A 27503-nucleotide genomic window follows, 5' to 3' on the forward strand; every position below is an offset into this window, starting at 1 on the left:
GTAAGACTTAAATAAACAGTGTATATTTGAATATGGACACAGATATAAATATGGACATCCAATGCTAGATGCATATGGTCAGTGAAGGGTCAGTGTCAGGAGGTAGCTTCTCTATGAGCCTCCTCTGGCTGCAGCACAAGGGTCTCTCTGGGCCAGCAGCATGTGGAGGGGGTGGGTACACAGTCCTCTTCCTCCCGGTCTCCCTCTCCCTCCACCAGCTCACTCCTTACGGTCTGGTTCTGCTGGCGGCTGAAGCGACGAGCCTTCAGACTGAGAGAGATAAAACGAACACACATTCCTCTAAAGAAACTAATGAAGCACATCCTCTCATTACCAAACTACAATATCAGAGTACAGAGACCAACACAGTGAGAGGGATACTGACCAGTAGACACACCTCTCCTGCTTGGGCATGATGTGCCACAGGCTGGCCAGCTCCTTGGTGACCACAGTAGACGGAGTGCCAGGGTGAGTGCTGTTCAGAGACATGGCAGCCATCTTAGTTATAGACACACAGAGGTAGAGAACATCCAGCTGAAACACAGGGTTATGGGGGTTATAGGGTTGACTCACCAGAGCTACAGTGCCTTGCGAAAGTATTCGGCCCCCTTGAACTTTGCGACCTTTTGCCACATTTCAGGCTTCAAACATAAAGATATAAAATTGTATTTTTTTGTGAAGAATCAACAACAAGTGGGACACAATCATGAAGTGGAACGACATTTATTGGATATTTCAAACTTTTTTAACAAATCAAAACGGAAAAATTGGGCGTGCAAAATTATTCAGCCCCCTTAAGTTAATACTTTGTAGCGCCACCTTTTGCTGCGATTACAGCTGTAAGTCGCTTGGGGTATGTCTCTATCAGTTTTGCACATCGAGAGACTGACATTTTTCCCATTCCTCCTTGCAAAACAGCTCGAGCTCAGTGAGGTTGGATGGAGAGCATTTGTGAACAGCAGTTTTCAGTTCTTTCCACAGATTCTTGATTGGATTCAGGTCTGGACTTTGACTTGGCCATTCTAACACCTGGATATGTTTATTTTTGAACCATTCCATTGTAGATTTTGCTTTGTTTTGGATCATTGTCTTGTTGGAAGACAAATCTCCGTCCCAGTCTCAGGTCTTTTGCAGACTCCATCAGGTTTTCTTCAAGAATGGTCCTGTATTTGGCTCCATCCATCTTCCCATCAATTTTAACCATCTTCCCTGTCCCTGCTGAAGAAAAGCAGGCCCAAACCATGATGCTGCCACCACCATGTTTGACAGTGGGGATGGTGTGTTCAGGGTGATGAGCTGTGTTGCTTTTACGCCAAACATAACGTTTTGCATTGTTGCCAAAAAGTTCAATTTTGGTTTCATCTGACCAGAGCACCTTCTTCCACATGTTTGGTGTGTCTCCCAGGTGGCTTGTGGCAAACTTTAAACGACACTTTTTATGGATATCTTTAAGAAATGGCTTTCTTCTTGCCACTCTTCCATAAAGGCCAGATTTGTGCAATATACGACTGATTGTTGTCCTATGGACAGAGTCTCCCACCTCAGCTGTAGATCTCTGCAGTTCATCCAGAGTGATCATGGGCCTCTTGGCTGCATCTCTGATCAGTCTTCTCCTTTTATGAGCTGAAAGTTTAGAGGGACGGCCAGGTCTTGGTAGATTTGCAGTTGTCTGATACTCCTTCCATTTCAATATTATCGCTTGCACAGTGCTCCTTGGGATGTTTAAAGCTTGGGAAATCTTTTTGTATCCAAATCCGGCTTTAAAGTTCTTCACAACAGTATATCGGACCTGCCTGGTGTGTTCCTTGTTCTTCATGATGCTCTCTGCGCTTTTAACGGACCTCTGAGACTATCACAGTGCAGGTGCATTTATACGGAGACTTGATTACACACAGGTGGATTGTATTTATCATCATTAGTCATTTAGGTCAACATTGGATCATTCAGAGATCCTCACTGAACTTCTGGAGAGAGTTTGCTGCACTGAAAGTAAAGGGGCTGAATAATTTTGCACGCCCAATTTTTCAGTTTTTGATTTGTTAAAAAAGTTTGAAATATCCAATAAATGTCGTTCCACTTCATGATTGTGTCCCACTTGTTGTTGATTCTTCACAAAAAAATAAAGTTTTATATCTTTCTGTTTGAAGCCTGAAATGTGGCAAAAGGTCGCAAAGTTCAAGGGGGCCGAATACTTTCGCAAGGCACTGTAGGTCTTCCTGCTGATGCGGCAGAACATGATAAAGCCATTGACACTCTTCTTCTTTAGGGGTGGAGGGACTTGAGGGTGAACCCTGGTGGAGGCGTTGCCACTGCGCCGGCGTCCTGTGCTGCTGGTCTACGACTTCAGAGGGACTAGTTGTTTCTTGGGGGTCCTGGTGATGTCCTCCTCCTCCCCCGGTGAGGACTGCCACCCTCCTTCATGCCTCACCACAGCTTCACCTTCCGACAGCTAGGGGGAACAGTGGCTTTATGAAATGCTTACTTACAAGCCCCTTACCAACAATGCAGTTTAAAAAAACACAGATAAGAATAAGAAATAAAAGTAACAAGTAATTAAAGAGCAGCAGTAAAATAACAGTAGCGAGACTATATACAGGGAGGTACCGGTACAAAGTCAATGTGCGGGGTGACTGGTTAGTTGAGGTAATATGTACATGTAGGTAGTTATTAAAGTGACTATGCATAGATGATAACAAGAGAGTAGCAGCAGTGTAAAGGGGGGGGGGCAATGCAAATAGTCTGGGTATCCATTTGATTAGATGTTCAGAGGCTTATGGCTTGGGGTAGAAGCTGTTTAGAAAGCCTCTTGGTCCTAGACTTGGCTCCGGTACCGCTTGCTGTGCAGTAGCAGAGAGAACAGTCTATGACTAGGGTGGCTGGAGTCTTTGACAATTGTTAGGGCCTTCCTCTGACACCGCCTGGTATAGAGGTCCTAGATGGCAGGAAGCTTGGCCCCAGTGATGTACTGAACCGTTCGCACTACCCTCTGCCTTGCGGTCGGAGGCCGAGCAGTTGCCATATCAGGCAGTGATGCAACCACTCTTGATGGTACAGCTGTAGAACCTATTGAGGATCTGAGGACCCATACAAAATATTTTCAGTCTCCTGAGGGGGAATAGGTTTTGTCGTGCCCTCTTCACGACTGTCTTGGTGTGCTTGGACCATGTGAGTTTGTTGGTGATGTAGACATCACAGAACTTGAAGCTCTCAACCTGCTCCACTGCAGCCCCGTGAGAATGGGGGCCTGCTCGGTCCTCTTTTTCCTGTAGTCCACAATCATCTCCTTTGTCTTGATCATGTTGAGGGAGAGGTTGTTGTCCTGGCACCACACGGCCAGGTCTCTGACCTTCTCCCTATAGGCTGTCTCATTGTTGTTGGTGATCAGGCCTACCACTGTTGTGTCATTGGCAAACTAAGCATGCACCCCTGAGTGGCCCGGTGTTGAGGATCAGCGTGGCGGATTACTCTTATCTGCGTGGATCAGCGTGCTGTTACCTACTCTTACCACCTGTGGGTGGCCCGTCAAGAAGTCCAGGATCCAGTTGCAGAGGGAGGTATTTAGTCCCAGGATCCTTAGCTTATTGACTAGCTTTGAGGGTACTATGGTATTTAGAGGATTCTAAACAGCTTCTACCCCCAAGCCATAAGACTCCTGAACATTTAATCAAATGGCAACCCAGACAATTTGCATTGCCCTCCCCCCTTTACACCGCTGCAACTCTCTGATATAATTTATGCATAGTCATTTTTATAACTCTACCCACTTGTACAGTTGAAGTCAGAAGTTTACATACACTTTAAAAAGCGTTTTTCAACCACTCCACAAATTTCTTGTGAACAAACTATAGTTTTGGCAAGTCGGTTAGGACATCTACTTTGTGCATGACACAAGTAATTTTTCCAACAATTGTTTCCAGACAGATTATTTCACTTATAATTCACAATTACATACACTAAGTTGACTGTGCGTTTAAACAGCTTGGGAAATTCCAGAAAATTATGTCATGGCTTTAGAAGCTTCTGATAGACTAATTGACATCATTTGAGTCAATTGGAGATGTACTTGTGGATGCATTTCAAGGCCTACCTTCAAACTCAGTGCCTCTTTGCTTGACATCATGGGAAAATCAAAAGAAATTAGCCAAGACCTCAGAAAAAAAATTGTAGACCTCCACAAGTCTGGTTCATCCTTGGGAGCAATTGCCAAATGCCTGAAGGTACCACGTTCATCTGTACAAAAAAATAGTATGCAAGTATAAACACCATGTGACCACGCAGCCGTCATACCGCTCAGGAAGGAGACACGTTCTGTCTCCTAGAGATGAACGTACTTTGGTGCGAAAAGTGCAAATAAATCCCAAAACAACAGCAAAGGACCTTGTGAAAATGCTGGAGGAAACAGGTACAGAATTATCTATATTCAAAGTAAAACAAGTCCTATATCGACAACCTGAAAGGCCGTTCAGCAAGAAAGAAGCCACTGCTCCAAAACCGCCATAAAAAAAGCCAGACTACGGTTTGCAACTGCACATGGGGGAAAAGATTGTATTTTTGGAGAAATGTCCTCTGGTCTGATGAAACAAAAATAGAACTGTTTGGCCATAATGACCATCGTTATGTTTGGAGGAAAAAGGGGGAGGGTTGCAAGCCGAAGAACACCATCCCAACCATGAAGCACGGGGGTGGCAGCATCATGTTGTAGGGGTGCTTTGCTGCAGGAGGGACTGGTGCGCTTCACAAAATAGATGGCATCATGAGGACGGAAAATTCTGTGGATATATTGAAGCTACATCTCAAGACATCAGTTAAAGCTTGATCGCAAATGGTTCTTCCAAATGGACAATGACCCCAAGCATACTTCCAAAGTTGTGGCAAAATGGCTTAAGGACAACAAAGTCAAGGTATTGGAGTGGCCATCACAAAGCCCTGACCTCAATCCCATAGAAAATTTGTGGGCAGAACTGAAAAGGCGTGTGCGAGCAAGGAGGCCTACAAACCTGACTCCGTTACACCAGCTCTGTCAGGAGGAATGGGCCAAAATTCACCCAACTTATTGTGGGACGCTTGTGGAAGGCTACCTGAAACGTTTGACCCAAGTTAAGCGATTTAAAGGCAATGCTACCAAATACTAATTAAGTTTATGTAAACTTTTGACCTACTGGGAATGTGATGAAAGAAATAAAAGCTGAAATAAATCATTCTCTCTACTATTATTCTGACATTTCACATTCTTAAAATGAAGTGGTGATCCTAACTGACCTAAGACAGGGAATTTTTACTAGGATTAAATGTCAGGAATTGTGAAAAGCTGAGTTTAAATGCATTTGTCTAAGGTGTATGTAAACTTTTGACTTCAACTGTACATATTACCTCAACTAACCGGTGCCCTACGCACATTGACTCTTTACCTGTACCCCCTGTATATAGTCTCGTTATTGTTATTTTACCGCTGTTCTTAAATTACTTGTTACTTTTTTTTCTTATTCTTACCTGTATTTTTATTTTATTTTAAACTGCATTGTTGGTTAGGTGTTCGTAAGTAAGCATTTGACTGTAAGGTCTACTGCACCTGTTGTATTCGGTGCATGTGACTAATAAAATTGGATTTGATTTGTTGAACGCTGAGCTGTCGTCAATGAATAGCATTCTCACATAGGTGTTCCTTTTGTCCAGGTGGGAAAGGGCAGTGTGGAGTGCAATAGAGATTGCATCATCTTTGGATCTGTTGGGGTGGTATGCAAATGGGAGTGTCTAGGGTTTCTGAGATAATGGTGTTGATGTGAGCCATGACCAGCCTTTCAAAACACTTTATGGCTACAGACGTGGGTACTACGGGTCTGTAGTCATTTAGGCAGGTTACCTTAGTGTTCTTGGGCACAGGGACTGTGGTGGTGTGCTTGAAACATGTTGGTATTACAGACTCAGACAGGGAGAGGTTGAAAATCTCAGTGAAGACACTTGCCAGTTGGTCAAAGCATTCTCAGAGTACACGTCCTGGTAATCCATCTGGCCCCGCGGCCTTATGAATGTTGACCTGTTTAATTACTCACATTTGCTGTGGAGAGCGTGATCAGTCTTCCGGAACAGCTGGTGCTCTCATGCATGTTTCAGTGTTATTTGCCTCTGTGTGCATAGAAGTAGTTTAGCTTGCCTGGTAGGCTCGTGTCACTGGGCAGCTCTCGGCTGTGCTTCCCTTTGTAGTCTATAATGGTTTGCAAGCCCTGCCACATCCGACGAGCATCAGAGCTGGTGTAGTACGATTCGATCTTAGTCCCTTATTGACGCTTTTCCTGTTTGATGGTTCGTCTGAGGGCAGCTTTAGCCTTTAGCTCAGTGCGAATGTTGCCTTTAATCCATGGCTTCTGGTTGGGGTATGTACGTACGGTCACTGTGGAGACGACGTCATCGATGCACTTATTGATGAAGCCAATGACTGATGTGGTGTACTCCTCAATGTCATCGGAGGAATCCCGGAACATATTCCAGTTTGTGCAAGCAAAACAGTCCTATAGCTCAGCATCTGCTTCATCTGACCACTTTTTTATTGATCTAGTCACTCACTGGTGCTTCCTGCATAAATTGTTGCTTGTAAGCAGGAATCAGGAGGATATAATTATGGTCAGATTTGCCAAATGGAGTGCGGGGAGAGCTTTGTACGAGTCTCTGTGTGTGGAGTAAAGGTGGTCCAGAGTTTTCCCTGCATTAAAGTCCCGGCAACTAGGAGCGTCGCCCCTGGGTGAGCGTTTTCTTGTTTGCTTATGGTGGAATACAGCTCATTCAATGCTGTCTTAGTTCCAGCCTCAGTCTGTGGTGTTATGTAAACAGCTATGAAAACTCTCTAGGTAGATAGTGTGGTCTTCAGCTTATCATGAGATACTCTACCTCAGGTGAGCAATAGCTCGATACTTCCTTAGATATTGTGCACCAGCTGTTATTTACAAAAATACATAATCCGCCTCCCCTTGTCTTACCAGACGCCGCTGTTCTATCCTGCCGGTACAGCGTATTAGCAGCCAGCTGTATGTTGATAGTATTGTCGTTCAGCCACGACTTCGTGAAGCATAGGTTAATACAGTTTTGAATGTCCCGTTGGTAGTTTAATCTTCCGCCTAGGTCATCTATTTTATTCTCCAAAGATTGCACGTTTACTAGCAGAATGGAAGGAAGTGGAGGTTTATTTGATCGCCTAACAATTCTCAGAACGCAGCTCGCCCTCTGGCCCCTTTTTCTCCCCCTCCTCTTCATGCAAATCACGGGAATCTGGGCCTGTTCCAGAGAAAGCAGTATATCGTTTGCGTCGGGCTCGTCAGACTCGTTAAAGGACAGGATTCTGCCAGTCCGTGGTGAGTAATCACAGTCCTGATATCCAGAAGTTATTTTCGGTCATAAGAGACAGTAGCGGCAACAATATGAACAAAATAACAAAAAAAAAAGTTAAAACAAACAAAAAACTATCGGTTGGGGACATGTAAAACGCCAGCCTTCTTCTCCGGCATCATACTATACACTCAAGATTTGTGTTGTGAAAACATGATTCTGCGAGGCTTACCAAGTCAGTGGGGTCATGGCGGGGCAAGCGGGACACTTTCGTGTGGGTTGTTTTAGGGGTGACCCAAACATCCTCGAATAGCACTGTAAAAAGATGAAGGGCTATGTTGGCTATGTTCCACTCTCTCTCTGTCTCTCTCCCTTGCACCAGGAACTGTAGATGATTCAAATCTGATGGAATCCTTCCAACTGAGTTAAAGCCAGCTTTTACAGACTGCACTGCTTGGTAGAATGCACACTACAGCGAGCCTCCCTTAATCTATTTGAAGTCAGAACACTTCAAATACACTTCAATGGTTAGGAATCAATATACTCAGGCAGTTAGGAAAGCTAAGGCTAGCTTTTTCAAACAGAAATGTTCATCCTGTAGCACAAATTCCAAAAAGTTATGGGACACTGTAAAGTCCATGGAGAATAAGAGCACCTCCTCCCAGCTGCCCACTGCACTGAGGCTAGGAAACACTGTCACCACCGATAAATCCACGAAACTTGAGAATTTCAATAAGCATTTTTCTACGGCTGGCCATGCTTTCCACCGGGATACCCTTAACCCGGTCAACAGCCCTGCAACCCCCACAGCAACTTGCCCAAGCCTCCCCCATTTCTTCTTCACCCAAATCAGATAGCGGATGTTCTGAAAGAGCTGCAAAATCTGGACCCCTACAAATCAGTTGCGCTAGACAATCTGGAACCTCTCTTTCTAAAATTATCCGCCGAAATTGTTACAACCACTATTACTAGCCTGTTCAACCTCTTTTTCGTATCATCTGAGATCCCCAAAGATTGGAAAGCTGATGCAGTCAGCTTCAAAGAGGGAGGTACTCTAAACCCAAACTGCTACAGACCTATATCTATCCTACCCTGCCTTTCTAAGGTCTTCGAAAGCCAAGTTAACAAACAGTTCTCTGACTATTTCGAATCCCACCGTACCTTCTCCACTATGCAATCTGGTTTCCGAGCTGGTCATGGGTGCACCTCAGCCACGCTCAAGGTCCTAAATGATATCATAACCACCATTGATACGATACTGTGCAGCTGTATTCATCGACCTGGCCAAGGCTTTCGACTCTGTCAATCACCACATTCTTATCGTCAAGACTCAACAGCCTTGGTTTCTCAAATGACTGCCTCGCCTGGTTCACCAACTACTTCGCAGACAGAGTTCCATGTGTCAAAATGGAGGCCCTTTTGTTCGGACATCTGGCAGTCTCTATGGGGTGCCACAGGGTTCAATTCTCAGGCCGACTCTTTTCTCTGTATACATCTATGATGTTGCTCTTGCTGCTGGTGATTCTCTGATCCACCTCTACGCAGATGACACCATTCTGTATACATCTGGCCCTTCTTTGGACACTGTGTAAAAACTCCAAACAAGCTTCAATGCCATACAACACTCCTACCGTGGCCTCCAACTGCTCTTAAATGCAAGTAAAACTAAATGCATGCTCTTCAACCGATCGCTGCCCGCACCTGTCCGCCCGTCCAGCATCACTTCTCTGGGCGGTTCTGACTTAGAATATGTGGACAACTACACATACCTAGGTGTCTAGTCAGACTGTGAACTCTCCTTCCAGACTCACATTAAGCATCTCCAATCCAAAATTAAATCTAGATTCGGCTTCCTATTTCGCAACAAAGCATCCTTCACTCATGCTGCCAAACTTACCCTCGTAAAACGTACTATCCTGCCGATCCTTGACTTCGGCGATGTCATTTACAAAATAGCCTCCAACACTCTACTCAGCAAATTGGATGCAGTCTATCACAGTGCCATCCGTTTTGTCACCAAAGCCCCATATACTACCCACCTCTGCGACCTGTATGCTCTTGTTGGCTGGTCCTCGCTTCATATTCATCGCCAAACCCACTGGCTCCAGGTCATCTATAAGTCTCTGCTAGGTAAACGCCGCCTTATCTCAGCTCACTGGTCACCATAGCAGCATCCATGCGTAGCACGCCCTCCAGCAGGTATATTTCACTGGTCACCCCCAAAGCCAATTCCTCCTTTCCTTACAGTTCTCTGCTGCCAATGACTGAAACTAATTGCAAAAATCACTGAAGCTGGAGACTCATATCTCCCTCACTAACTTTAAGCCCCAGCTGTCAGAGCAGCTCACAGATCATTGCACCTGAACATAGCCCATTTGGAAATAGCCCATCCAACTACCTCATCACCATACTGTTATTTTTTAAATATATTTTTTTACTACTTTGCATCCCAGTATCTCTACTTGCACATTCATCTTCTGCACATGTATCACTCCAATGTTTAATAGCTAAATTGTAATTATTTCACCACTATGGCCTATTTATTGCCTTACCTCCCTTATCTTACCTCATTTGCACACACTGTACATAGGCTTTCTCTATTGTGTAGTTGATTGTATGTTTGTTTATTCCATGTGTAACTCTGTGTTGTGTTTGTGTCGCACTGCTTTGCTTTATCTTGGCCAGGTCGCAGTTGTAAATGAGAACATGTTCTCAACTAGCCTACCTGGTTAAATGAAGGTAAAAAAATAAATAAAAGGAAAATAAAATGGCAGGCAGGGTCTTATATGTACTAGAGGTCGCACGATTATGATTTTTCAACGCCGATACCGATTATTGGAGGACCAAAAAATGCCGATACCGATTAATCTGACAGTTTTTATATATATATATATATATATATATATATTTGTAATAATAATGACAATTACAACAATACTGAATGAACAATGAACACTTTTATTTTTACTTAATATAATACATAAATAAAAACAATTTAGTCTCAAATAAATAATGAAACATGTTCAATTTGGTTTAAATAACGCAAAAACCCAGTGTTGGAGAAGAAAGTAAAAGTGCAATATGTGCCATTTAAAAAAGCTAACGTTTAAATTCCTTGCTCAGAACATGAGAACATATGAAAGCTGGCAATTCCTTTTAACACGAGTCTTCAATATTCCCAGTTAAGAAGTTTTAGGTTGTAGTTATTATGACACGTCGACTATTTCTCTCTATGCCATATGTATTTCATATGCCTTTGACTATTGGATGTTCGTATAGGCACTTTAGTATTGCCAGCCTAATCTCGGGAGTTGATAGGCTAAACAGCACAATGCTTGAAGCACAGCAAAGAGGTGCTGGCAAATGCAGGAAAGTGCTGTTTGAATGAATGCTTACGAGACTGCTGCCGTCTACCACCGCTCAGTCAGACTGCTCTATCAAATCATAGACTTAATTCTAATATAATAAACACACATAAATTCGAGCCGTTTGTCATTAACATGGTCAAATCCGGAAACTATCATTTTGGGATTTAAAAAAATAATATTTCAGTGAAATACGGAACCGTTCCGTATTTTAATCGAACGAGTGGCAACCCTAAGTCTAAATATTGCTGTTACATTGCACAACCTTCAATGTTATGTCATAATTTTATACAATTCGGGCCAAATAATTACGGTCTTATTTGCAAGAAATGGTCTTCACACAGTTCGCTACGAGCCAGGCGACCCAAACTGCTGCATTTGACCTGAGTCTGCTTGCACTGAACGCAAGAGAAGTGACACAATTTGCCTAGTTAATATTGCCTGCTAACATGAATGACTTTTAACTAAATATGCAGGTTTAAAAATATATACTTCTGTGCATTGATTTTAAGAAAGGCATTGATGTTTATGGTTAGGTACATTTGTGCAACGATTGTGCTTTTTCGCGAATACACTTTTGTTAAATCATCACCTGTTTGGCGAAGTTGAAGTAGGCTGTGATTCGATGACAAATTAACAGGCCCCGCGTTGATTATATGCAATGCAGGACAAGCTAGTTGACCTAGTAATATCATCAAGTATGTGTAGTTAACTAGTGATTATGTGAAGATTGATTGTTTTTATAAGTGTAATGCTTGATAGAAACTTACCGTGGCTCCTTGCAGCCACAAGGTCCTTTTGATGCTGCACTCACGTAACAGGTGGTCAGCCTGCCACGCAGTCTCCTCGTGGATTTCAATGTAATCGGCCATAATCGACATCCAAAAAGGCCGATAACAGATTGTTATGAAAACTTGAAATCGGCCCCAATTCATAGGTCGACCTCTAATACATACCCAACATAAAGCAGCAACACCTTGGTCACTAAGGACAAGGTTCAAACAGCTTAATATTGAGCGTGTGATATTAATAAAAGTGTTACCGTGGAGCTCCTCCTTTCCCTCAGGCAGCAGGCAGTGGTACCTGAGGTGGGGGCAGGTCTCTTGCGGGAACGACTGAAGACATACTTGCATTTGGCCTTTAGATTGTGAGGGGGAGTACAGGGCTCAAAGGGGGTGTTCTCTTCACTCTCAGAACCTGTGCATGCAAAAACACATAGTGTAAATGCATTGATATGAAACTCAAGCACATAGTCTGTACTTGTCTTGATGCTGGGGTTGTGGTACCTGTGTCGGGTTCCTGCTTGGGGGTGCATTGGGGAGGCAAGCGGCACTGCGGGGTCCTCATCCTACTCTGAAGAAAGTCAAAATAGCGCAGCATGTGGACCAGAGTCTCCTTCTGAAGATAGATTAGAGGAGAGACATCACACACAGAAACACCCACCCACATAATGTAACCGTACTGAATTCAGGCAAAGACATGCACCCACATACTGTCTATATAAACGGACACAAAGACTTGTACAGAGAATTCATGAATTCAAATAAATCAAGAATGTCAGTGCATAAACCTTGGTGAGGCCATTCCTAGGCTCAGATATGGGCAGGAGGCCTGCAATCTCTGTTCCTCCAGCATGTGCTCCAGTCCAGCTGATCCTCACTGTAAGATAAGTAAAAATGTTTAGCTACAGTAAATAATTATCATGATCTCATTCAAGCCTCGTTTCTAATTATTGACAGTGACATGCAACAGGCCATTTTAGAAGCTAAAACTACCTTTTCCAGCGAGTCTCGTCCCTGCCTGCGGGTTCTGGTGCCATTGCTCAAATCTGCCACAGGGGGCGTCAAATATGCACGATTACCGTTCACAGACCCATACAAAGTAACGTTAGCTTGCTAGCTAGCTGAAGTTTGCCATCTCTCAGTCTAGCTAACGTTACTGGTTTTAATTTCACGCCTTTAACCAAATATTATTTTTTACTTTTATATGCTTCGCCTCTTCCTCAGCTGCTTTAACTAAAATATCTTTGAGCTAACGTTAATTCTATAGCAAAATCGATATAGCTAGCTAGCCAGGTAGCCAGCTAACGTTAGCTGAGTAACTTGACTCATTTTTTGATAGTGAGCAGACGAGCAGAGATAAGCAAGCGAAATATAAATTACAATTATTAGCTACTAAATAAAAAATATCAATATCTGTGGACGTAATTGTTAGTGTTGATTTACGGCCAATCACTTACCAAGCAGAAGTTTAGCAGTGAAGGAAATTGTGCCTATCTTTCTCTATTTATCAAATCATTTTACTCTAGTCAGCTAGTCCTAGTCATGTCACCTCATTGGCAATAAAAAAAAAAAGCCAATCCCTTTGCACGAGGCTAGACACAGACCTATCCTAGGGAGTACAGTGAATGTTCTAAGATTTGTAAGAAATATATTGGATTTGAACATTACCATGTGGAAATGTGGCCTACTTGATTAACCAATCAGTTGTCTGGTTCAATCATTTATTCAACAATGTACAATTATACAGATATTGATAAAACAATACATATATATTTTGGGGGCTAATGTGGGATTATTTTATTTGTTTAAATCTAGCCTGTTGTCATTTCAGAATGTATTCCAAAAACACTAAGCCACTTTTCCAGTACTTTTTTTCTCCATCGATTGTAAACCTAAACCTTTTCGTGCACGACCATTTTCGCAGCAGGTACCGGTCTGAACTTGTCTGCCTGAATACTGCTCTTGTTTTTGCACCAACAGCAGACACGGAACTTCGGCGTGCAAAAATGAGGCCATAACGAATGATATGGCGGAATCAATATTCGACTGGTGTGGACGTTGGTAGATTTAATTGAATAGATCTGCCGATGCATGCATGTCCCAACATGACTGTGTAAAGTGTTCCATTCAGGTAAATTATCCTCTATGTTCTTGTTGAATGGTAGCATATCCTGTTGAGATTGTGTCAAATGAAATAATAGATGTCATACATGGGCTCGAGTCTAAGCAGCCAGTGGCCTCATTAATTACATAAACAGTCAATCAGTCATGGAAGGTGTCATATTGTTTTTTTGTAATAATTAACATGCGCGTTCTTCTCCATTGCCATACGCCAGCCTGGAATCATATGCACTTTAACGCAAATAGTTGAGAAAGGCTCTGTACCAGACTGTACTGTTGTGTGAATCTATCCATACTTCAAGTCATGAGAACCATCCGGAGGCACCGATCTGCTACGGGCACGGAGCTGCTACTGGGACGTTGCAACCGGCTCCGGATGTCCCGAGTTCGGATGCTTCTCGTTTGTCTATGCGGGATGCTGGCTATGGCTCTGACACTTGGATTTTATTTGTCGAGTAATGATACAAGAGATGATGATGACAGTATTCATATGCACGATAACATACAATTTCGTGTGCCAGACCTAATAAGAGACAAGGTAGGTGATAGATACTGTATTGTTTATTGTATATTGTAGCCTCCAGTTTTCCAATATTGCACCAATCCGAAAGGAGTAGCATACTTTTTTAGGTGATGCTATCTTGCTACAGCCTACACACCCCAGCTAGCAGGAATACTTAACCCTGTCTGTTCAACTATAGATGCTATATAAGCATCTATATTGATACATTTCACTGATGGTAGAAAATTAACCTCAAGTCAGATATTTGATTGCTCAATAATTAACAATATTTTCTGCAAGGTAACAGACAGTTTTTCAAAATGCATATGTGAAAAAAATACTGCAACTGCCTCCTCTCTCTCCTGCTGTCCTCCCCTTCTGCAGTTGACCCATAACCCCCGTAGGTCCACTGTGGCCCAGATCAAACGTCTGGTGGGCCAGGTAAATTCGGGGAGGCTTTGGTACTCTCTCCTGAGGCCCATCCTGGTAGAGAGACTACCAGGTACAAGAGGCAGCCGTAGGGTGCGTGAGGTTAGGACATTTATTGACTCCTGCAAGAGACATCAGGGTAGAACGTCTGTAATGTCTGAACTGGTATCTCTCAATCTCTGTTTTACATGTTATTCTAACAATTAACATTTTGTTTACTGGAATTAAAACCACACTTTTTTTCTGTGATTGCCACAGCACATCTACAGCCATCTAGAGTTCCTGTCAGCGGGTTGGTCGTTGGAGGTCGACTCCTTTAATTCTGCTACCCCAAAGGGACTAATCACCTTCTCCAACCTGCTAGCAGTCCTGGACCCCTCGGCCCCGCGTCGTCTGCTGCTGGCCTGCCACTACGACTCCAAGGCCATGCCCCCAGCTTCCAAAACCCCCGACGGTCCTCTCAGGAGGTTCCTAGGGGCCAGCGACGCGGCCGTCCCCTGTGCCATGATACTGGAGCTGGTGACTGCACTGGACGTCCACCTGAAAGTGCTAAAACAACAGGTAAATACTGTGTCTGCTCTGCTACTTTAGGGCCAAGGTATGCTTTAGAGGGCAAGGATGAAAGTGATGACTTCACAGATCCTTTTAAGTTCTCGGTTGCATGGGGAAAATAAAATGTTGGATTTGCAGAAAGCGTAGGGAAATAGATGAAATTATGTGCTATCGTTTGTGGGTGGACTACCCTCTGAAGAGTTTGCCACTCTCCCAAGATGTCAGACTATTTATAGATCTGGAGTTTTACCCATGCTTACACATGAATTATTTATACATTTATTTCCAATTTAAACTGTGCAGACATTGATGGGTTGGAGCCCAGACATCATTAACACTCACCTGTCATCTCCCATGTTGGCAGCAGAAGCAATGCATTTTAAAGGATATTGAATGGTAGTCACATATTATTCGACCTATAACTTTTTTTTCTAAACATATACTGTATGTTATATTACAAGAAGATCTACCACTCCATCCCCTGTACATTTTTTCTCTCTGTCTGTTTTTCTCTCTGGTAGAAGTCACAGGTGACATTGCAGTTGGTTTTCTTTGATGGTAATGAGGCGTTTGAGCAGCCAAGCCCCTCCGACTCTCTGTATGGCTCACGTTACCTTGCTGAACAAATGTCCCGCACCCCTCACCCCCCAGGAGCCGAACATACCACCCTGTTAAATGCTTTGGTGAGGCTTTTTTAGTGTATGTTACAATGTTCCCTTGCCAAGCCATATGTAGTATGCAATGTGTTCTGTGTGTTGATTTGCTGACTTTTTACTGGCAGGACCTGTTTGTTCTGTTGGATCTGATTGGTGCACCTGACCCTATGTTTGTCAACCACTTTGACAACACTGTACGCTGGTTTGATGAGCTCATATATGCAGGTAAGACCCCCCCACCCCACTTCTCAACATTTTTACTCCACATACAGTATCACAAAAATTGCCAGATAAATGAAAGAATTGTTAGCACATTGATTGCTCACTTTAATCATAATGTGGCAAAAACATGTTGTAATGGAGATTGTGAAGTAGAGGGAAGGAGGCAGAGGTACACTAGAATGACAGAAAGAGCCAGGGAGCAAGGCAAAGAGAGTTAGGTAGGTGGATGACTGACTCATGCTGATACAGGACCAGGCTCTCCAGTGCTGATCTGACTTTAATTTCACTCAGGCACAGTAATAAGACACCTGGAGTGAGCTGTTCTTACTCCCTCAATGTTCTGTCTCCCCTCTGCTTATTCCTCCCGTTCTTTATCATTGGCCTTGACCATGGCCCGCGGTGGCTGTCATGTCCGTCTGCCAGAGAGGAGACTCCATAAGCTGGGTCTGCTGTCCTCCCACCCCAGAGAGGTGAGCTACTTTAGGAAGGACATAAACCTGGGCCCTGTGGAGGACGACCATGTGCCCTTCCTCCAGCAGGGTGAGAGCACACCTACTGTACATAGATAGACAGATGGTTAGAGAGCACATTTACCGACTAATAAGAATGGATGTTTAACAGTACACATTGAATACCTACACAGCTGATTAGACTATGGCCTTATGACTGTACTGTATCTACAGAGATTGGTTTCCTCCTGCTTTAGTTTTATCCCTGTAGAACTTAATGTACCATCTGCCTGTTTTCTCTCTCACTCTATCAAACTCTGTTTACCCTATCTGTCCTCTACACTCTACCCTATCTCATTTTTCTTCTCTCTTCCTCTATCTCTCTGCCATTCCCACCCACTCTGCTCTATGCCTGCAGGGGTTCCAGTACTACACATGATCACAACGCCCTTCCCCTCCTTTATGCACACTCTGGAGGACACAGCGGAACACATCCATTCTCAGACTATCGAGAATCTCACCAAGGTGCTAGTGGTGTTCCTTGCTGAATACATAGGACTCTGACTGACATTTTTCCCCCATTATTATTGACCATACACATTGATCCGTTCAATTTTATGCCACAATCACCCACCCTTGTTTTATAATATCAGCCACTCTCCCACTTACAGTTAATTACTTGATTACTTAGTATCACATCCCCACATCATACATTTCCAAAGTCCTAATTTTTCCACATCACCTATAATCCCACATTCTATACCCTATTCTTATTGTTTTTTCTTTATCCATTCTGGAGCCAAACTATAAAACTGTTGAAATTAGGATTGTGATTACAGAGGCCTTTTACATACCCTGTCCCTCTAATTCTCATAATCGATGTGGGTCTCATATTTATGCAAAAACACATGGCTAAACTTGATAATGTGCCTTTTTTCAATATGTTCAGTAAATAAGGTTGTGAACATTAGAGTATATAGTGCTTCCCAGTGAGGGATAGAAAAAACAGTTTAAAAGGCGAAATAAAGAGGTGATATACAGACATTACTGTACATATTTATTCACCCAAAAAGTAAGTTATAGTCCAGCCCAGTAATAATATAGCAATAAATATGTGCTTTGACAAGTGCCAGATTATATGGAATATAATTGCATGTAGCTAATACAAGTAATACAAAGTAAAAGTTTCCAGTAGTACATACACCCACGAACTCTGTTTGTTGAAATATATGTATTAGGATGAAGATGAATCAAATGTATTGGTATGACTTTGTATATGGAGCATTAAGATATTTAGAGATATTCGTCTAAAATCAAAACTAGGTTCAGTGCCAATGCTTTACATATCACTTGTATACTGAAAGAGTTGCATCTACCAGTTAACTGGCCAAAAGTGATAATAACTCATTGAAAACTATTATCTATTGCATACTGTATGCATCCACTATTGTAGCATAACAATGACCTTGAGGTGTCAGCCAGCAGAATGTAATAATGCATAATGAGAAACTATTTAATGCGCAATACTTGTTACAGCATACTCAGTTCCAACATTATTATACTGTGTGAATGGATGCTGAAACTGCCACTGTTTTGTTAATAGCCTGGGTTCCAGTCTGTTTCTGCTAATGTAGCACATGGGGATGTGTGAAACTTACTCCTCAGCCTGAAGTGTCCCTACTTGCACCAGTGTGTAGCTAGCTTTTCACGTGGTGTCGACTGGTAAGATGCTTCAGGAAGGTGGTCACGTGTGTTAGCAAGGCAGAGGTCCTGGGTACGAGCCTCATGTGACCTGAGTCAAGAAGAAGTGGTACTTGCTAAGTATAACGTCTGTTAACACTCAGTTGTTTATGCACAACAAGCAGGCACCCAGGCTCCAATTTGAGTCATCTAATCGCCTATGTGAAAGATTGATTGATGCTATACTTAAGCGATAAGGCCCGAGGGGGTGTGGTATGTTGGACATATACCACAAGCCTTATTGCTATTGTAAACTGTAAACTGGTTACCAATATAAATAGAACAGTAAATAAGTATTTTTGAGTCATACCCATGGTATATTGTCTGATATACAAGACTGAAATACTGTTTTAGCCAATCAGCAACCAGGACCCAAAATACACAGTTTGTAATGGTACCTCAACCCTTGTATTGCACTAGTATCTGACATTGCCTCATACTTTCATTGTAGGGTATAAAAAAAAACTGATGTGAAATGAATGATAGCTTGCATAGAATTCCTCTGAGTATATTTTCTTAAATAAAAAAATATATGAACTTGTTTGATTTGTTTTATTTCATAAATGAAAAAAATGGTTGAAACGTTAATTTCCCCAACATCTGAGCTGCTACCTTCCAGCAGGCGGTACCGGAGCATCAGATCTCGTCGGTTCCGGGACAACTTTTCCTCCAGGCCATAAGACTGTTGAACAGCTAACCCGAAGCAGTCTACCTGCACAGACCTGTCTACCTGTACTCACCTGCACTAGACTATTTGCACTTGCTCTTTTCACACCTGCATCTTAGAGACTATTTGCAGACTCACCCACCCTTACACACACACATATGCACCATTGCTGCTACTATTTGTCTAAGCTACTCTACCATGTCCCTACTCACTTTAGCAAAATTCATAGTTAGGTCTGTATATTCTTATTATGTGTAAATATTTACAAACATTATCATTTACTGTGTATTTGTTTGTATAAATGTGTATTGCACTATTTCTGAGAGCTTGCAAGTAAGCATTTCACAGTGCATGTGACCAATAAACTTTAATTTGATTTGAGCTGACAGCAACATTGAGAAGTGAGACAATCAAGCCAATAGAGGGAAGTGTAATACCCAAAGCAATAGTACCGTCGTCTTTGGCTTTCGTAACATGAACATAACATGAGTTATCATTAAGGTCATACTGTTAGCTAGTGGCTAGTATATATTTTTTTAACGAACCCAAGATAGACCACAGACTCGTTTCCAACAGAAGCAAATTAATCATAGTGGGCCGTGTCAAGCAAGAGCTAGCGAGATCCTATTGGCGGGTTCTAGCATGAATTTGCATATATCCGTTAGGGAACGCTTCTTCTGTGAAGGGCGCATGTGCAATAACTCAATTTGCCCTTGCACTACTAAACAACGCACATTTTTAGAAGCTTTTGCTAAGTGTAAAGTCTACAAAACGTAGTTCACTCTGTTCTTAATATATTATAGTTTTGGGAACAGAAAACTGTTTTGAGATCAAATATTTCATCGATGATAAAATGTGCAGTATGTCGGCCAAAATCCATCTCGCTCCATATTCTCCCACTGCCAGCCACTGGGCTTGCTTTGATCACCATATTTGGTGGTGAGTGGTAACGCCAACCGGATGCTTCAGATTTACACATCTGGTAAAAAGTTTGGCTCATTATGCTCATCTGTGGTAGTGTGTGTTAGCAATATTCTCCTCGTGCTGTTTAAGTTGTAGCTAAATAGGTTATTAATGAAAGGTTCAGAGCTGATATGAGACGCACTTCTTTGTTAAAGACAAGCGAAGCTTTTTTCGAAGTTGACACTGACTATCAAGGTAGGTCAGCTGGCTAGCTAGCAGTTCTAGCTAACTTACCCCTGTAAAGCTACGCTAGCTATCTAGCTAATTGACTTTAACCCATATTGTGGTGTTTCGGGTATCAGTCTATATGTAAAATGTGTTGTAAAGTTTTCCTCTTTGTTGTTCGTATAGGTCAGTCAGAAAGCGCGCAAGCTAGAAGTTCTCCGATTTTATTGATGTGACTCACTGGTATAATACTGTTGGTGTACTGTCCATACTTTATTAATCGTCAGGGATAATAAGGTTCATGGGCTGTCATCAAATCAAATTGTATTCCTCACATACTTCATAAACAACAGGTGTGGACTAACAGTGACATTTTTAGTTATGGGCCCTTCACAACAATGCATAGAGATATTTTTTGGGAGAAGTAATATAAAAGTAATAATAACTTGGCTATATACAAGCGCGGCCCTCCACCTCACGGTAAAACATAGTGGCCCCCTTTCTTGACGGTGGAGAGAATTGTACGTTTTATAGTTAATTTTCTGTAATTCTACACATTTTGCCATGGGACGTGGAGAAGTAATAGAAAAGTAAAACACATTATAATAAAAGGAACAATAGATACATTGGTTCAAGACTTTTGGGGACCCTAAGCAAAATGAGGTTGGGGGGCCCTCCACCTCATGATAAAACATTATAGTGGCCCCCTTCTTGATGGTGGAGAGAAATGTATGTTTTCCTGCAATGCTACTCATTTTGCCATCGGTGGAGAGACATTTTTGCAGTTTTGAAGCTGATTTCCTGCAATTCTACACATTTTGTAATGACTTCTGTTAATATGATATCTTAGTGAGAATGACTTACAAAAGGAATAGGGGCCCCCTGGAGGTCAGGGCCCCTGGGCACTTGCCCTGCATGTTGGTCGGTATTCGGCCATGAATACTACAAGTTTAGTTAACTGGCTAGACTAACTAACAATCTAAAAGTTGTTAGCAGACATGGCTAATTGAGTGACTGTCAGTCACTGATATAACAAGTGCAAAACTGCTGATGCACAACCAAATTTCAAAATTGCACCTGGTGTATTCTACTATTCTTACTCTAGTCTAAATAGTAAGTTTAGACCCTGACGGAGTTCCTTAGGGTCCCCTAGCAGCTGGGGGCCCTAAGCGACTGCTTATGTCGCTTATGCCTGGAACCAACCCTGTACAAAGGGTACGAGGTAATTGAGGTTGATATGTACATACAGTTAATTCGGAAAGTATTCAACCCCTTCCCTTTTCCACCTTTTGTTACATTACAGCCTTATTCAAAAATTTGTTAAATTAATTTCCCTCATCAATCTACATACAATACCCCATAAAGACAAATCAAAAACAGGTTTTTAGAATTTTTTGCAAATGTATAAAAAACATTAACCTTATTATCATAAGTATTCAGACCCTTTGCTATGAGACTTCAAATTGAGCTCAGGTGCATCCTATTTCCATTGATCATCCTTGAGATGTTTCTACAACTTCATTGGAGTCCACCTGTGATAAATTCAATTGATTGGACATGATTTGGAAAGGCACACACCTGTCTATATAAGGTCCCACAGTTGACAGTGCATGTCAGAATGCCAAGTGTCACATCTGGAGGAGACCTGGCACCATACCTGCGATGAAGCATGGTGGTGTCAGCACCATGTTGTGGAGATGTTTTTCAGCGGCAGGGACTGGGAGACTAGTCAGGATCGAGGGAAAGATGAATGGAGCAAAGAGATCCTTGATGAAAACCTGCTCCAGAGTGCTCAGGACGTCGGACTGGGGCGAAGGTTCACCTTCCAACAGGACAATGACCCTAAGCACACAGCCAAGACAACGCAGGAGTGGCTTCAGGACAAGTCTCTGAATGTCCTTGAGTGGCCCAGCCAGAGCCCGAACTTGAACCTGATCGAACATCTCTGGAGAGACCTGAAAATAGCTGTGCAGCAACGCTTCCCATCCAACCTGACTGAACTTGAGAGGATCTGCAGAGAAGAATGAGAGAAACTCCCCAAATACAGGTGTGCCAAGCTTGTAGCATCATACACAAGAAGACTTGAGGCTGTAATTGCTGCCAAAGGTGCTTCAACATAGTATTGAGTAAAGGGTCTGAATACCATTTTTTTTGCTAGGTAAAGCTCCGCCTAATCTCAGCTCACTGGTCACCATAGCAACACTCACCCGTAGCAAGCGCTCCAGCAGGTATATTTCACTGGTCATCCCCAAAGCCAACACCTCCTTTGGCCACTTTTCCTTCCAGTTCTCTGCTGCCAATGACTGGAACGAATTGCAAAAGTCACTGAAGTTGGAGACTTACAGTGGGGCAAAAAAGTATTTAGTCAGCCACCAATTGTGCAAGTTCTCCCACTTAAAAAGATGAGGCCTGTAATTTTCATCATAGGTACACTTCAACTATGACAGACAAAATGAGAAAAATTATCCAGAAAATCACATTGTAGGATTTTTAATGAATTTATTTGCAAATTATGGTGGAAAATAAGTATTTGGTCAATAACAAAAGTTTCTCAATACTTTGTTATATACCCTTTGTTGGCAATGACAGAGGTCAAACGTTTTCTGTAAGTCTTCACAAGGTTTTCACACACTGTTGCTGGTATTTTGGCCCATTCCTCCATGCAGATCTCCTCTAGAGCAGTGATGTTTTGGGGCTGTTGCTGGGCAACACGGACTTTCAACTCCCTCCAAAGATTTTCTATGGGGTTGAGCTCTGGAGACTGGTTAGGCCACTCAAGGACCTTGAAATGCTTCTTACGAAGCCACTCCTTTGTTGCCCGGGCGGTGTGTTTGGGATCATTGTCATGCTGAAAGACCCAGCCACGTTTCATCTTCAATGCCCTTGCTGATAGTAGGCTTTGTTACTTTGGTCCCAGCTCTCTGCAGGTCATTCACTAGGTCCCCCCGTGTGGTTCTGGGATTTTTGCTCACCGTTCTTGGGATCATTTTGACCCCACGGGGTGAGATCTTGCGTGAATCCCCAGATTGAGGGAGATTGTCAGTGGTCTTGTATGTCTTCCATTTCATAATAGTTGCTCCCACAGTTGATTTCTTCAAACCAAGCTGCTTACCTATTACCCAGCCTGGTGCAGGTCTACAATTTTGTTTCTGGTGTCCTTTGACAGCTCTTTGGTCTTGGCCATAGTAGAGTTTGGAGTGTGACTGTTTGAGGTTTTGGACAGGTGTCTTTTATACTGATAACAAGTTCAAACAGGTGCCATTAATACAGGTAACGAGTGGAGGACAGAGGAGCCTCTTAAAGAAGTTACAGGTCTGTGAGAGCCAGAAATCTTGCTTGTTTGTAGGTGACCAAATACTTATTTTCCACCATAATTTGCAAATAAATTCATTAACAAATCCTACAATGTAAATATTCTGGATTTTTTTTTCTCATTTTGTCTCTCATAGTTGAAGTGTACCTATGATGAAAATTACAGGCCTCATTTTTTTAAGTGGGAGAACTTGCACAATTGGTGGCTGACTAAATACTTTTTTGCCCCACTGTATCTCCCTCACTGACCTCAAGCATCGGCTGTCAGAGCAGCTTACCGATTGGTATAGCTATACACAGCCCATCTGTAAATAGCCGATCCAACCTACTACCTACCTCATCCCCATCTTTGTCTTTTTGTTTTTTCTGCTCTTTTGCACACCAGTATTTCTACTTGCACATCCTCATCTGCACATCTATCACTCCAGTGTTAATTGCTAAATTGTAATTACTTCACCACTATGGCCTATTTATTGCCTTACCTCCTTACTTAATTTGCACACACTGTATACATATTTTCTATTGTGTTATTGACTGTTTGTTTATCCCATGTGTAACTTTTTTTTTGTCGCACTGCTTTGCTTTATCTTGGCCAGGTCGCAGTTGTAAATGAGAACTTGTTCTTAACTGGCCTACCTGGTTAAATAAAGGTGAAATAAAAAAAAATAAACTATGTAAGTGTAATTTTTCATTTTAAAACATTTCTAAAAACCTGTTTTTGCCTTGTCATTATGAGGTATTGTAGATTGATTATTTTTTGTAATTTTTTTATCCATTTTAGAATAAGGCTGTAACGTAACAAAATGTGGAAAAAATCAAGGGGTATGAATACTTTCTGAATGCACTGTTTAGCTAGGAATAAAGTGAAAGATAATAAACAGTAGCAGCAGCGTATGTGATGAGTCAGCCTTTTTGGACAAACTTTAAATGCAGGTAGTCCAGGTAGCTATTTGGTTAACTATTTAGCAGTCTTATGGCTTGGGAGTAGAAGCTGTTTTTTATTTATTTAACTAGGCAAGTCAGTTAAGAACAAATTCTTATTTACAGTGACAGCTTAGGAACAGTGGGTCAACTGCCTTGTTCAGGGGCAGAACAACAGATTTTTACCTTGTCAGCTCGAGGATTCGATCTAGCAAACTTTCGGTTACTGGCCCAGCGCTCTAACCACGAGGCTACCTGCCGCCCCATTCAGGGTCCTGTTGATTACAGACTTGGTGCATCGGTACCGCTTGCCATGCGGTAGCAGAGAGAACAGTTTATGACTTGGGTGGCTGGAGTCTTTGATAATTTTAGGGCCTTCCTCTGACACTGCATGGTATAGAGGTCCTGGATGGCAGGGAACTTGGCCCCAGTGATGTACTGGGCCATACTCACTACCATGTGTAGCGCCTTGCAGTCGGATGCCAAGCAGTTGCCATACCAAGCAGTACTGCAGACACTCAATGGTGCAGATGTACTACTTTCTGAGGGCCCATGACAAATATTTTCAGCCTCCTGAGGGGGAAGAGGCATTGTCATGACGCTAATACATTATTTTGGACAGTAGTTGTATCTTCAGCAATTCACCTAGCTACAACCATAAGATAAGATTTATAACAAGGCCAGATAAGATCCTTGTTTCACCAGCAACTATGTCTTTTCCCCATAGGTTTAGGAGACACTTCATCTACACTCTGATGCATTTGTGACTTAGTCAACGGTGAGACTGCTTAATCTTTCGGTTAGTCGTCCTCCCTTGCCAACTGTGTTGCTGTTGCCCTGTGTTCCACACCATGGCACGCCACAGTAAGCTGCAAAAACAGGTGTTGTCTCTGTACCGCCAGTTCCTGCGTGCTGGCCAGGACAAGCCAGGCTTTCTACCCAGGATCCGGGATGAGTTCCGAGAGAACTCCAGCATCAAGAAGACTGATGTCATGCACATAGAATACCTTTACCGGCGCGGACAGAGACAGCTAGACCAGCTGAAAGATGTGAACACAAAGCAACTAGGAACTTTCTCCAAACCTAAGGCAGAGCGATAACCAACACTATTTCCGTCTCCACACCCTCTGTTGTAGCTACCTCTAGTTATGTGGATAATACAGCGTTATCCATTGTGTTACATTCATCATTCACTAGTCAGATTACTACTTTCAATCTGCAGCTGAGTAAGTGCAGTCATTGTCCTAAGCAATGGCCATTGTTCTGAACTGTATGACAGTACCAATGCACTGTGCTCTTTCATAGAGCTGGATACCACTGATGATGATGATGATGATGATGATAAATGTTTAAGTCAATCTCTGGCCAGTGAGTTTGTTGGGTTGAGCAGACCAGTTGCTCTGGTCATTGTTGTAAAATACTTACTTTCATCTAGCTACATTTACCTGTTGAGTGTTTTGGATTAAAGACTTTTATCATCAGTATGGGAAGTGAATTTGACTTATGTAAAAGGTCTAGTTAATACTATTATATGCTTACGTGTCACAGGAGGTCAAGTTATGGGATCTTAGATTTTTATAATACTTTTAAAAATAGAAATGGTGTACTCTTACTGCATTGTTAGGTCGTAACATAAACATTTTTCTGCACCAGCTATAACATCTGTGTATGCGACCAATAAACTTTGATTTAATTTAATGCTCATGAAATATACAGTCAATTAGAAATGCCTGAGTAATTTAGACACTGCCAGTCAGCAACAGACAGTAGACGAATCTAATGGTCCAATCCCAAATTGACCCCTTGACCCTACGCCCTATCAGAGAGGAATAGGTGAAGCAAGAGGGTTATCTCTCGCCAAAATCTGTCCAAAATAGATTTCAAATAGAGCCATGACTACACGGATCTCTGCCACCCCAGGTAACTCAAGCCAGCAATAAAACCTATTTCAAAAAACAGATAAAATAATACCTTACTGCACAAAGGGGACTGTGAAGAGACACAGACATTGTATATACTGTATAATGTATTGTAATTTGCACTGTACTATTAGACCTATATATTGTGTGTATGTACTGATTATGTATGTTGGCAATGTACCCCTGACTGCAATGTGCAGTTTGGGGTGAGGCTCAATGTGGGCGGAGTCAAACATTTGACCATGCCCACTGTATTTTTTTAAAGTCCTCCACAGGTTTGACAGTCACACACTGAATACAAACACACACGTTTGTGCAAGGAACACGTTGAATACAAACATATTTCCTTTTTGAAGATCGTAAGAAATATTATATAAAGTGGTACCAGCACATATGTTGAAACACTTTTTGCTTCATGCTATATTTGAGACAAGCTACTGATATTGTTGCGGTGAACAACAGACTTGTCATGTACTGTTAAGATTGCGTTGATAAATGTTAACTTTAATTATATTATTTAATTGAGAATAAATATACAGTTACTAGCTATCCTGATTTATAATGCTATTTACTTTCCTCATCAGAATGGAGACAGACTATACCATATAGGCAAGCTGAATGTGCTTTGTACATTAAGTTATACCAGCTCCAGTAAAGAGATCAGAGACTCGGGTGACTTCTAAGTCATCTTTACTAAACAACATAACAAAACTAACAAATGAAACAATTAACACAGCAGACAAAAACAAGGTTTGACCACTCCTCAAAAATTGCTTCACTCCTGCTCCTCAAAAGAGGCAAAGACAGTAATTTTCTTGTTGTCAACTGCCTCCACATAGAACATCTCATCATCTCTCTGTAACTGGAACGAGAACATGAATGGTTTCTCAAGGAGAATATTTTCCTCCTCATCCAGGCCATCATACAACCGTAGTTCTTTAAGGGTTGTAATACGGTCTTCCACCCTCCATCCCAATTACACTAGGGAGGGAAATGTTGCCTTTAAATGTTTGCCGTTCGCACCACCTTGCTGCTTCCTTGAAGAAAAAGGAAGAAGAAAAATTAAGAGTTGTGCCTCATTGGGTGATCAAGTAAAGTTTTTACAATACCACCATGGAAACAAAAGCCACCATTACTAAAGAGGTTTTCAGTGATATCTATAACTACTCAACAAGTCTATTATATGCATCAAGCCTTCAGCATTACACACAGTAGACTACATACACAGTTCACAGCTCCCAGTTCGCCTTGCATTTTGTTTTCAGTATTGTCTAGAAAGAAAACCGATTGTTGTCATTAAGCAATGTAAGGGAACCTCTAGGGATGTGTGTACAGGAATGCACCTTACTTTAGCTAATAGTCTATACAGTACCTGATCCTGCAGAGCTGGAGGCTGATGTGACATGCTGTGACTTCTTGGG

The 27503-nt window shown here is 42.2% G+C and overlaps 2 protein-coding genes across 4 annotated transcripts; both read left to right on the top strand.

Annotated features, from left to right (window-relative positions):
* The first annotated feature begins 13415 nt into the window (after nucleotides 1-13415).
* LOC110537320 (glutaminyl-peptide cyclotransferase-like protein) lies at nucleotides 13416-18676 on the top strand. 3 transcript variants are annotated; one of them, XM_036937305.2, is made up of 7 exons: nucleotides 13416-14123; nucleotides 14472-14618; nucleotides 14775-15077; nucleotides 15590-15751; nucleotides 15850-15949; nucleotides 16370-16486; nucleotides 16814-18676. In XM_036937305.2, the coding sequence occupies exons 1-7, from the start codon at nucleotides 13890-13892 to the stop codon at nucleotides 16957-16959; spliced, it is 1209 nt and encodes a 402-aa protein (XP_036793200.1). In that variant the 5' UTR covers nucleotides 13416-13889; the 3' UTR covers nucleotides 16960-18676. The 3 variants fall into 3 exon arrangements, with proteins under 3 accessions (XP_036793200.1, XP_090048265.1, XP_090048266.1); XM_090192139.1 differs by lacking the exon at nucleotides 14472-14618 and having other exon boundaries at nucleotides 13420-13595; XM_090192140.1 differs by lacking the exon at nucleotides 14472-14618 and having other exon boundaries at nucleotides 13458-13595; nucleotides 14884-15077.
* A 1147-nt stretch (nucleotides 18677-19823) lies between these two features.
* Nucleotides 19824-25644, top strand: LOC149979124 (succinate dehydrogenase assembly factor 1, mitochondrial-like). Its single transcript, XM_090192141.1, has 2 exons — nucleotides 19824-19960; nucleotides 24891-25644. Exon 2 carries the CDS (start codon nucleotides 25015-25017, stop codon nucleotides 25261-25263), a length of 249 nt encoding a protein of 82 aa, XP_090048267.1. The 5' UTR covers nucleotides 19824-19960; nucleotides 24891-25014; the 3' UTR covers nucleotides 25264-25644.
* The last annotated feature ends 1859 nt before the right edge of the window (nucleotides 25645-27503 follow it).

The sequence above is a fragment of the Oncorhynchus mykiss genome, chromosome 12 (assembly GCF_057628025.1).
Source record: "Oncorhynchus mykiss isolate SJ-2025 chromosome 12, ASM5762802v1, whole genome shotgun sequence".
NCBI lineage: Eukaryota > Metazoa > Chordata > Actinopteri > Salmoniformes > Salmonidae > Oncorhynchus > Oncorhynchus mykiss.

Coding starts and splice junctions, on each gene's coding strand:
- LOC110537320 (XM_036937305.2), top strand. CDS start 13,890: ATGAGAACCATCCGGAGGCACCGATCTGCTACGGGCACGGAGCTGCTA. Junction 15,078..15,589: donor TGAAAGTGCTAAAACAACAG/GTAAATACTGTG, acceptor TCTCTCTGGTAG/AAGTCACAGGTGACATTGCA. Junction 15,752..15,849: donor CCACCCTGTTAAATGCTTTG/GTGAGGCTTTTT, acceptor TTTTACTGGCAG/GACCTGTTTGTTCTGTTGGA.
- LOC149979124 (XM_090192141.1), top strand. CDS start 25,015: ATGGCACGCCACAGTAAGCTGCAAAAACAGGTGTTGTCTCTGTACCGC.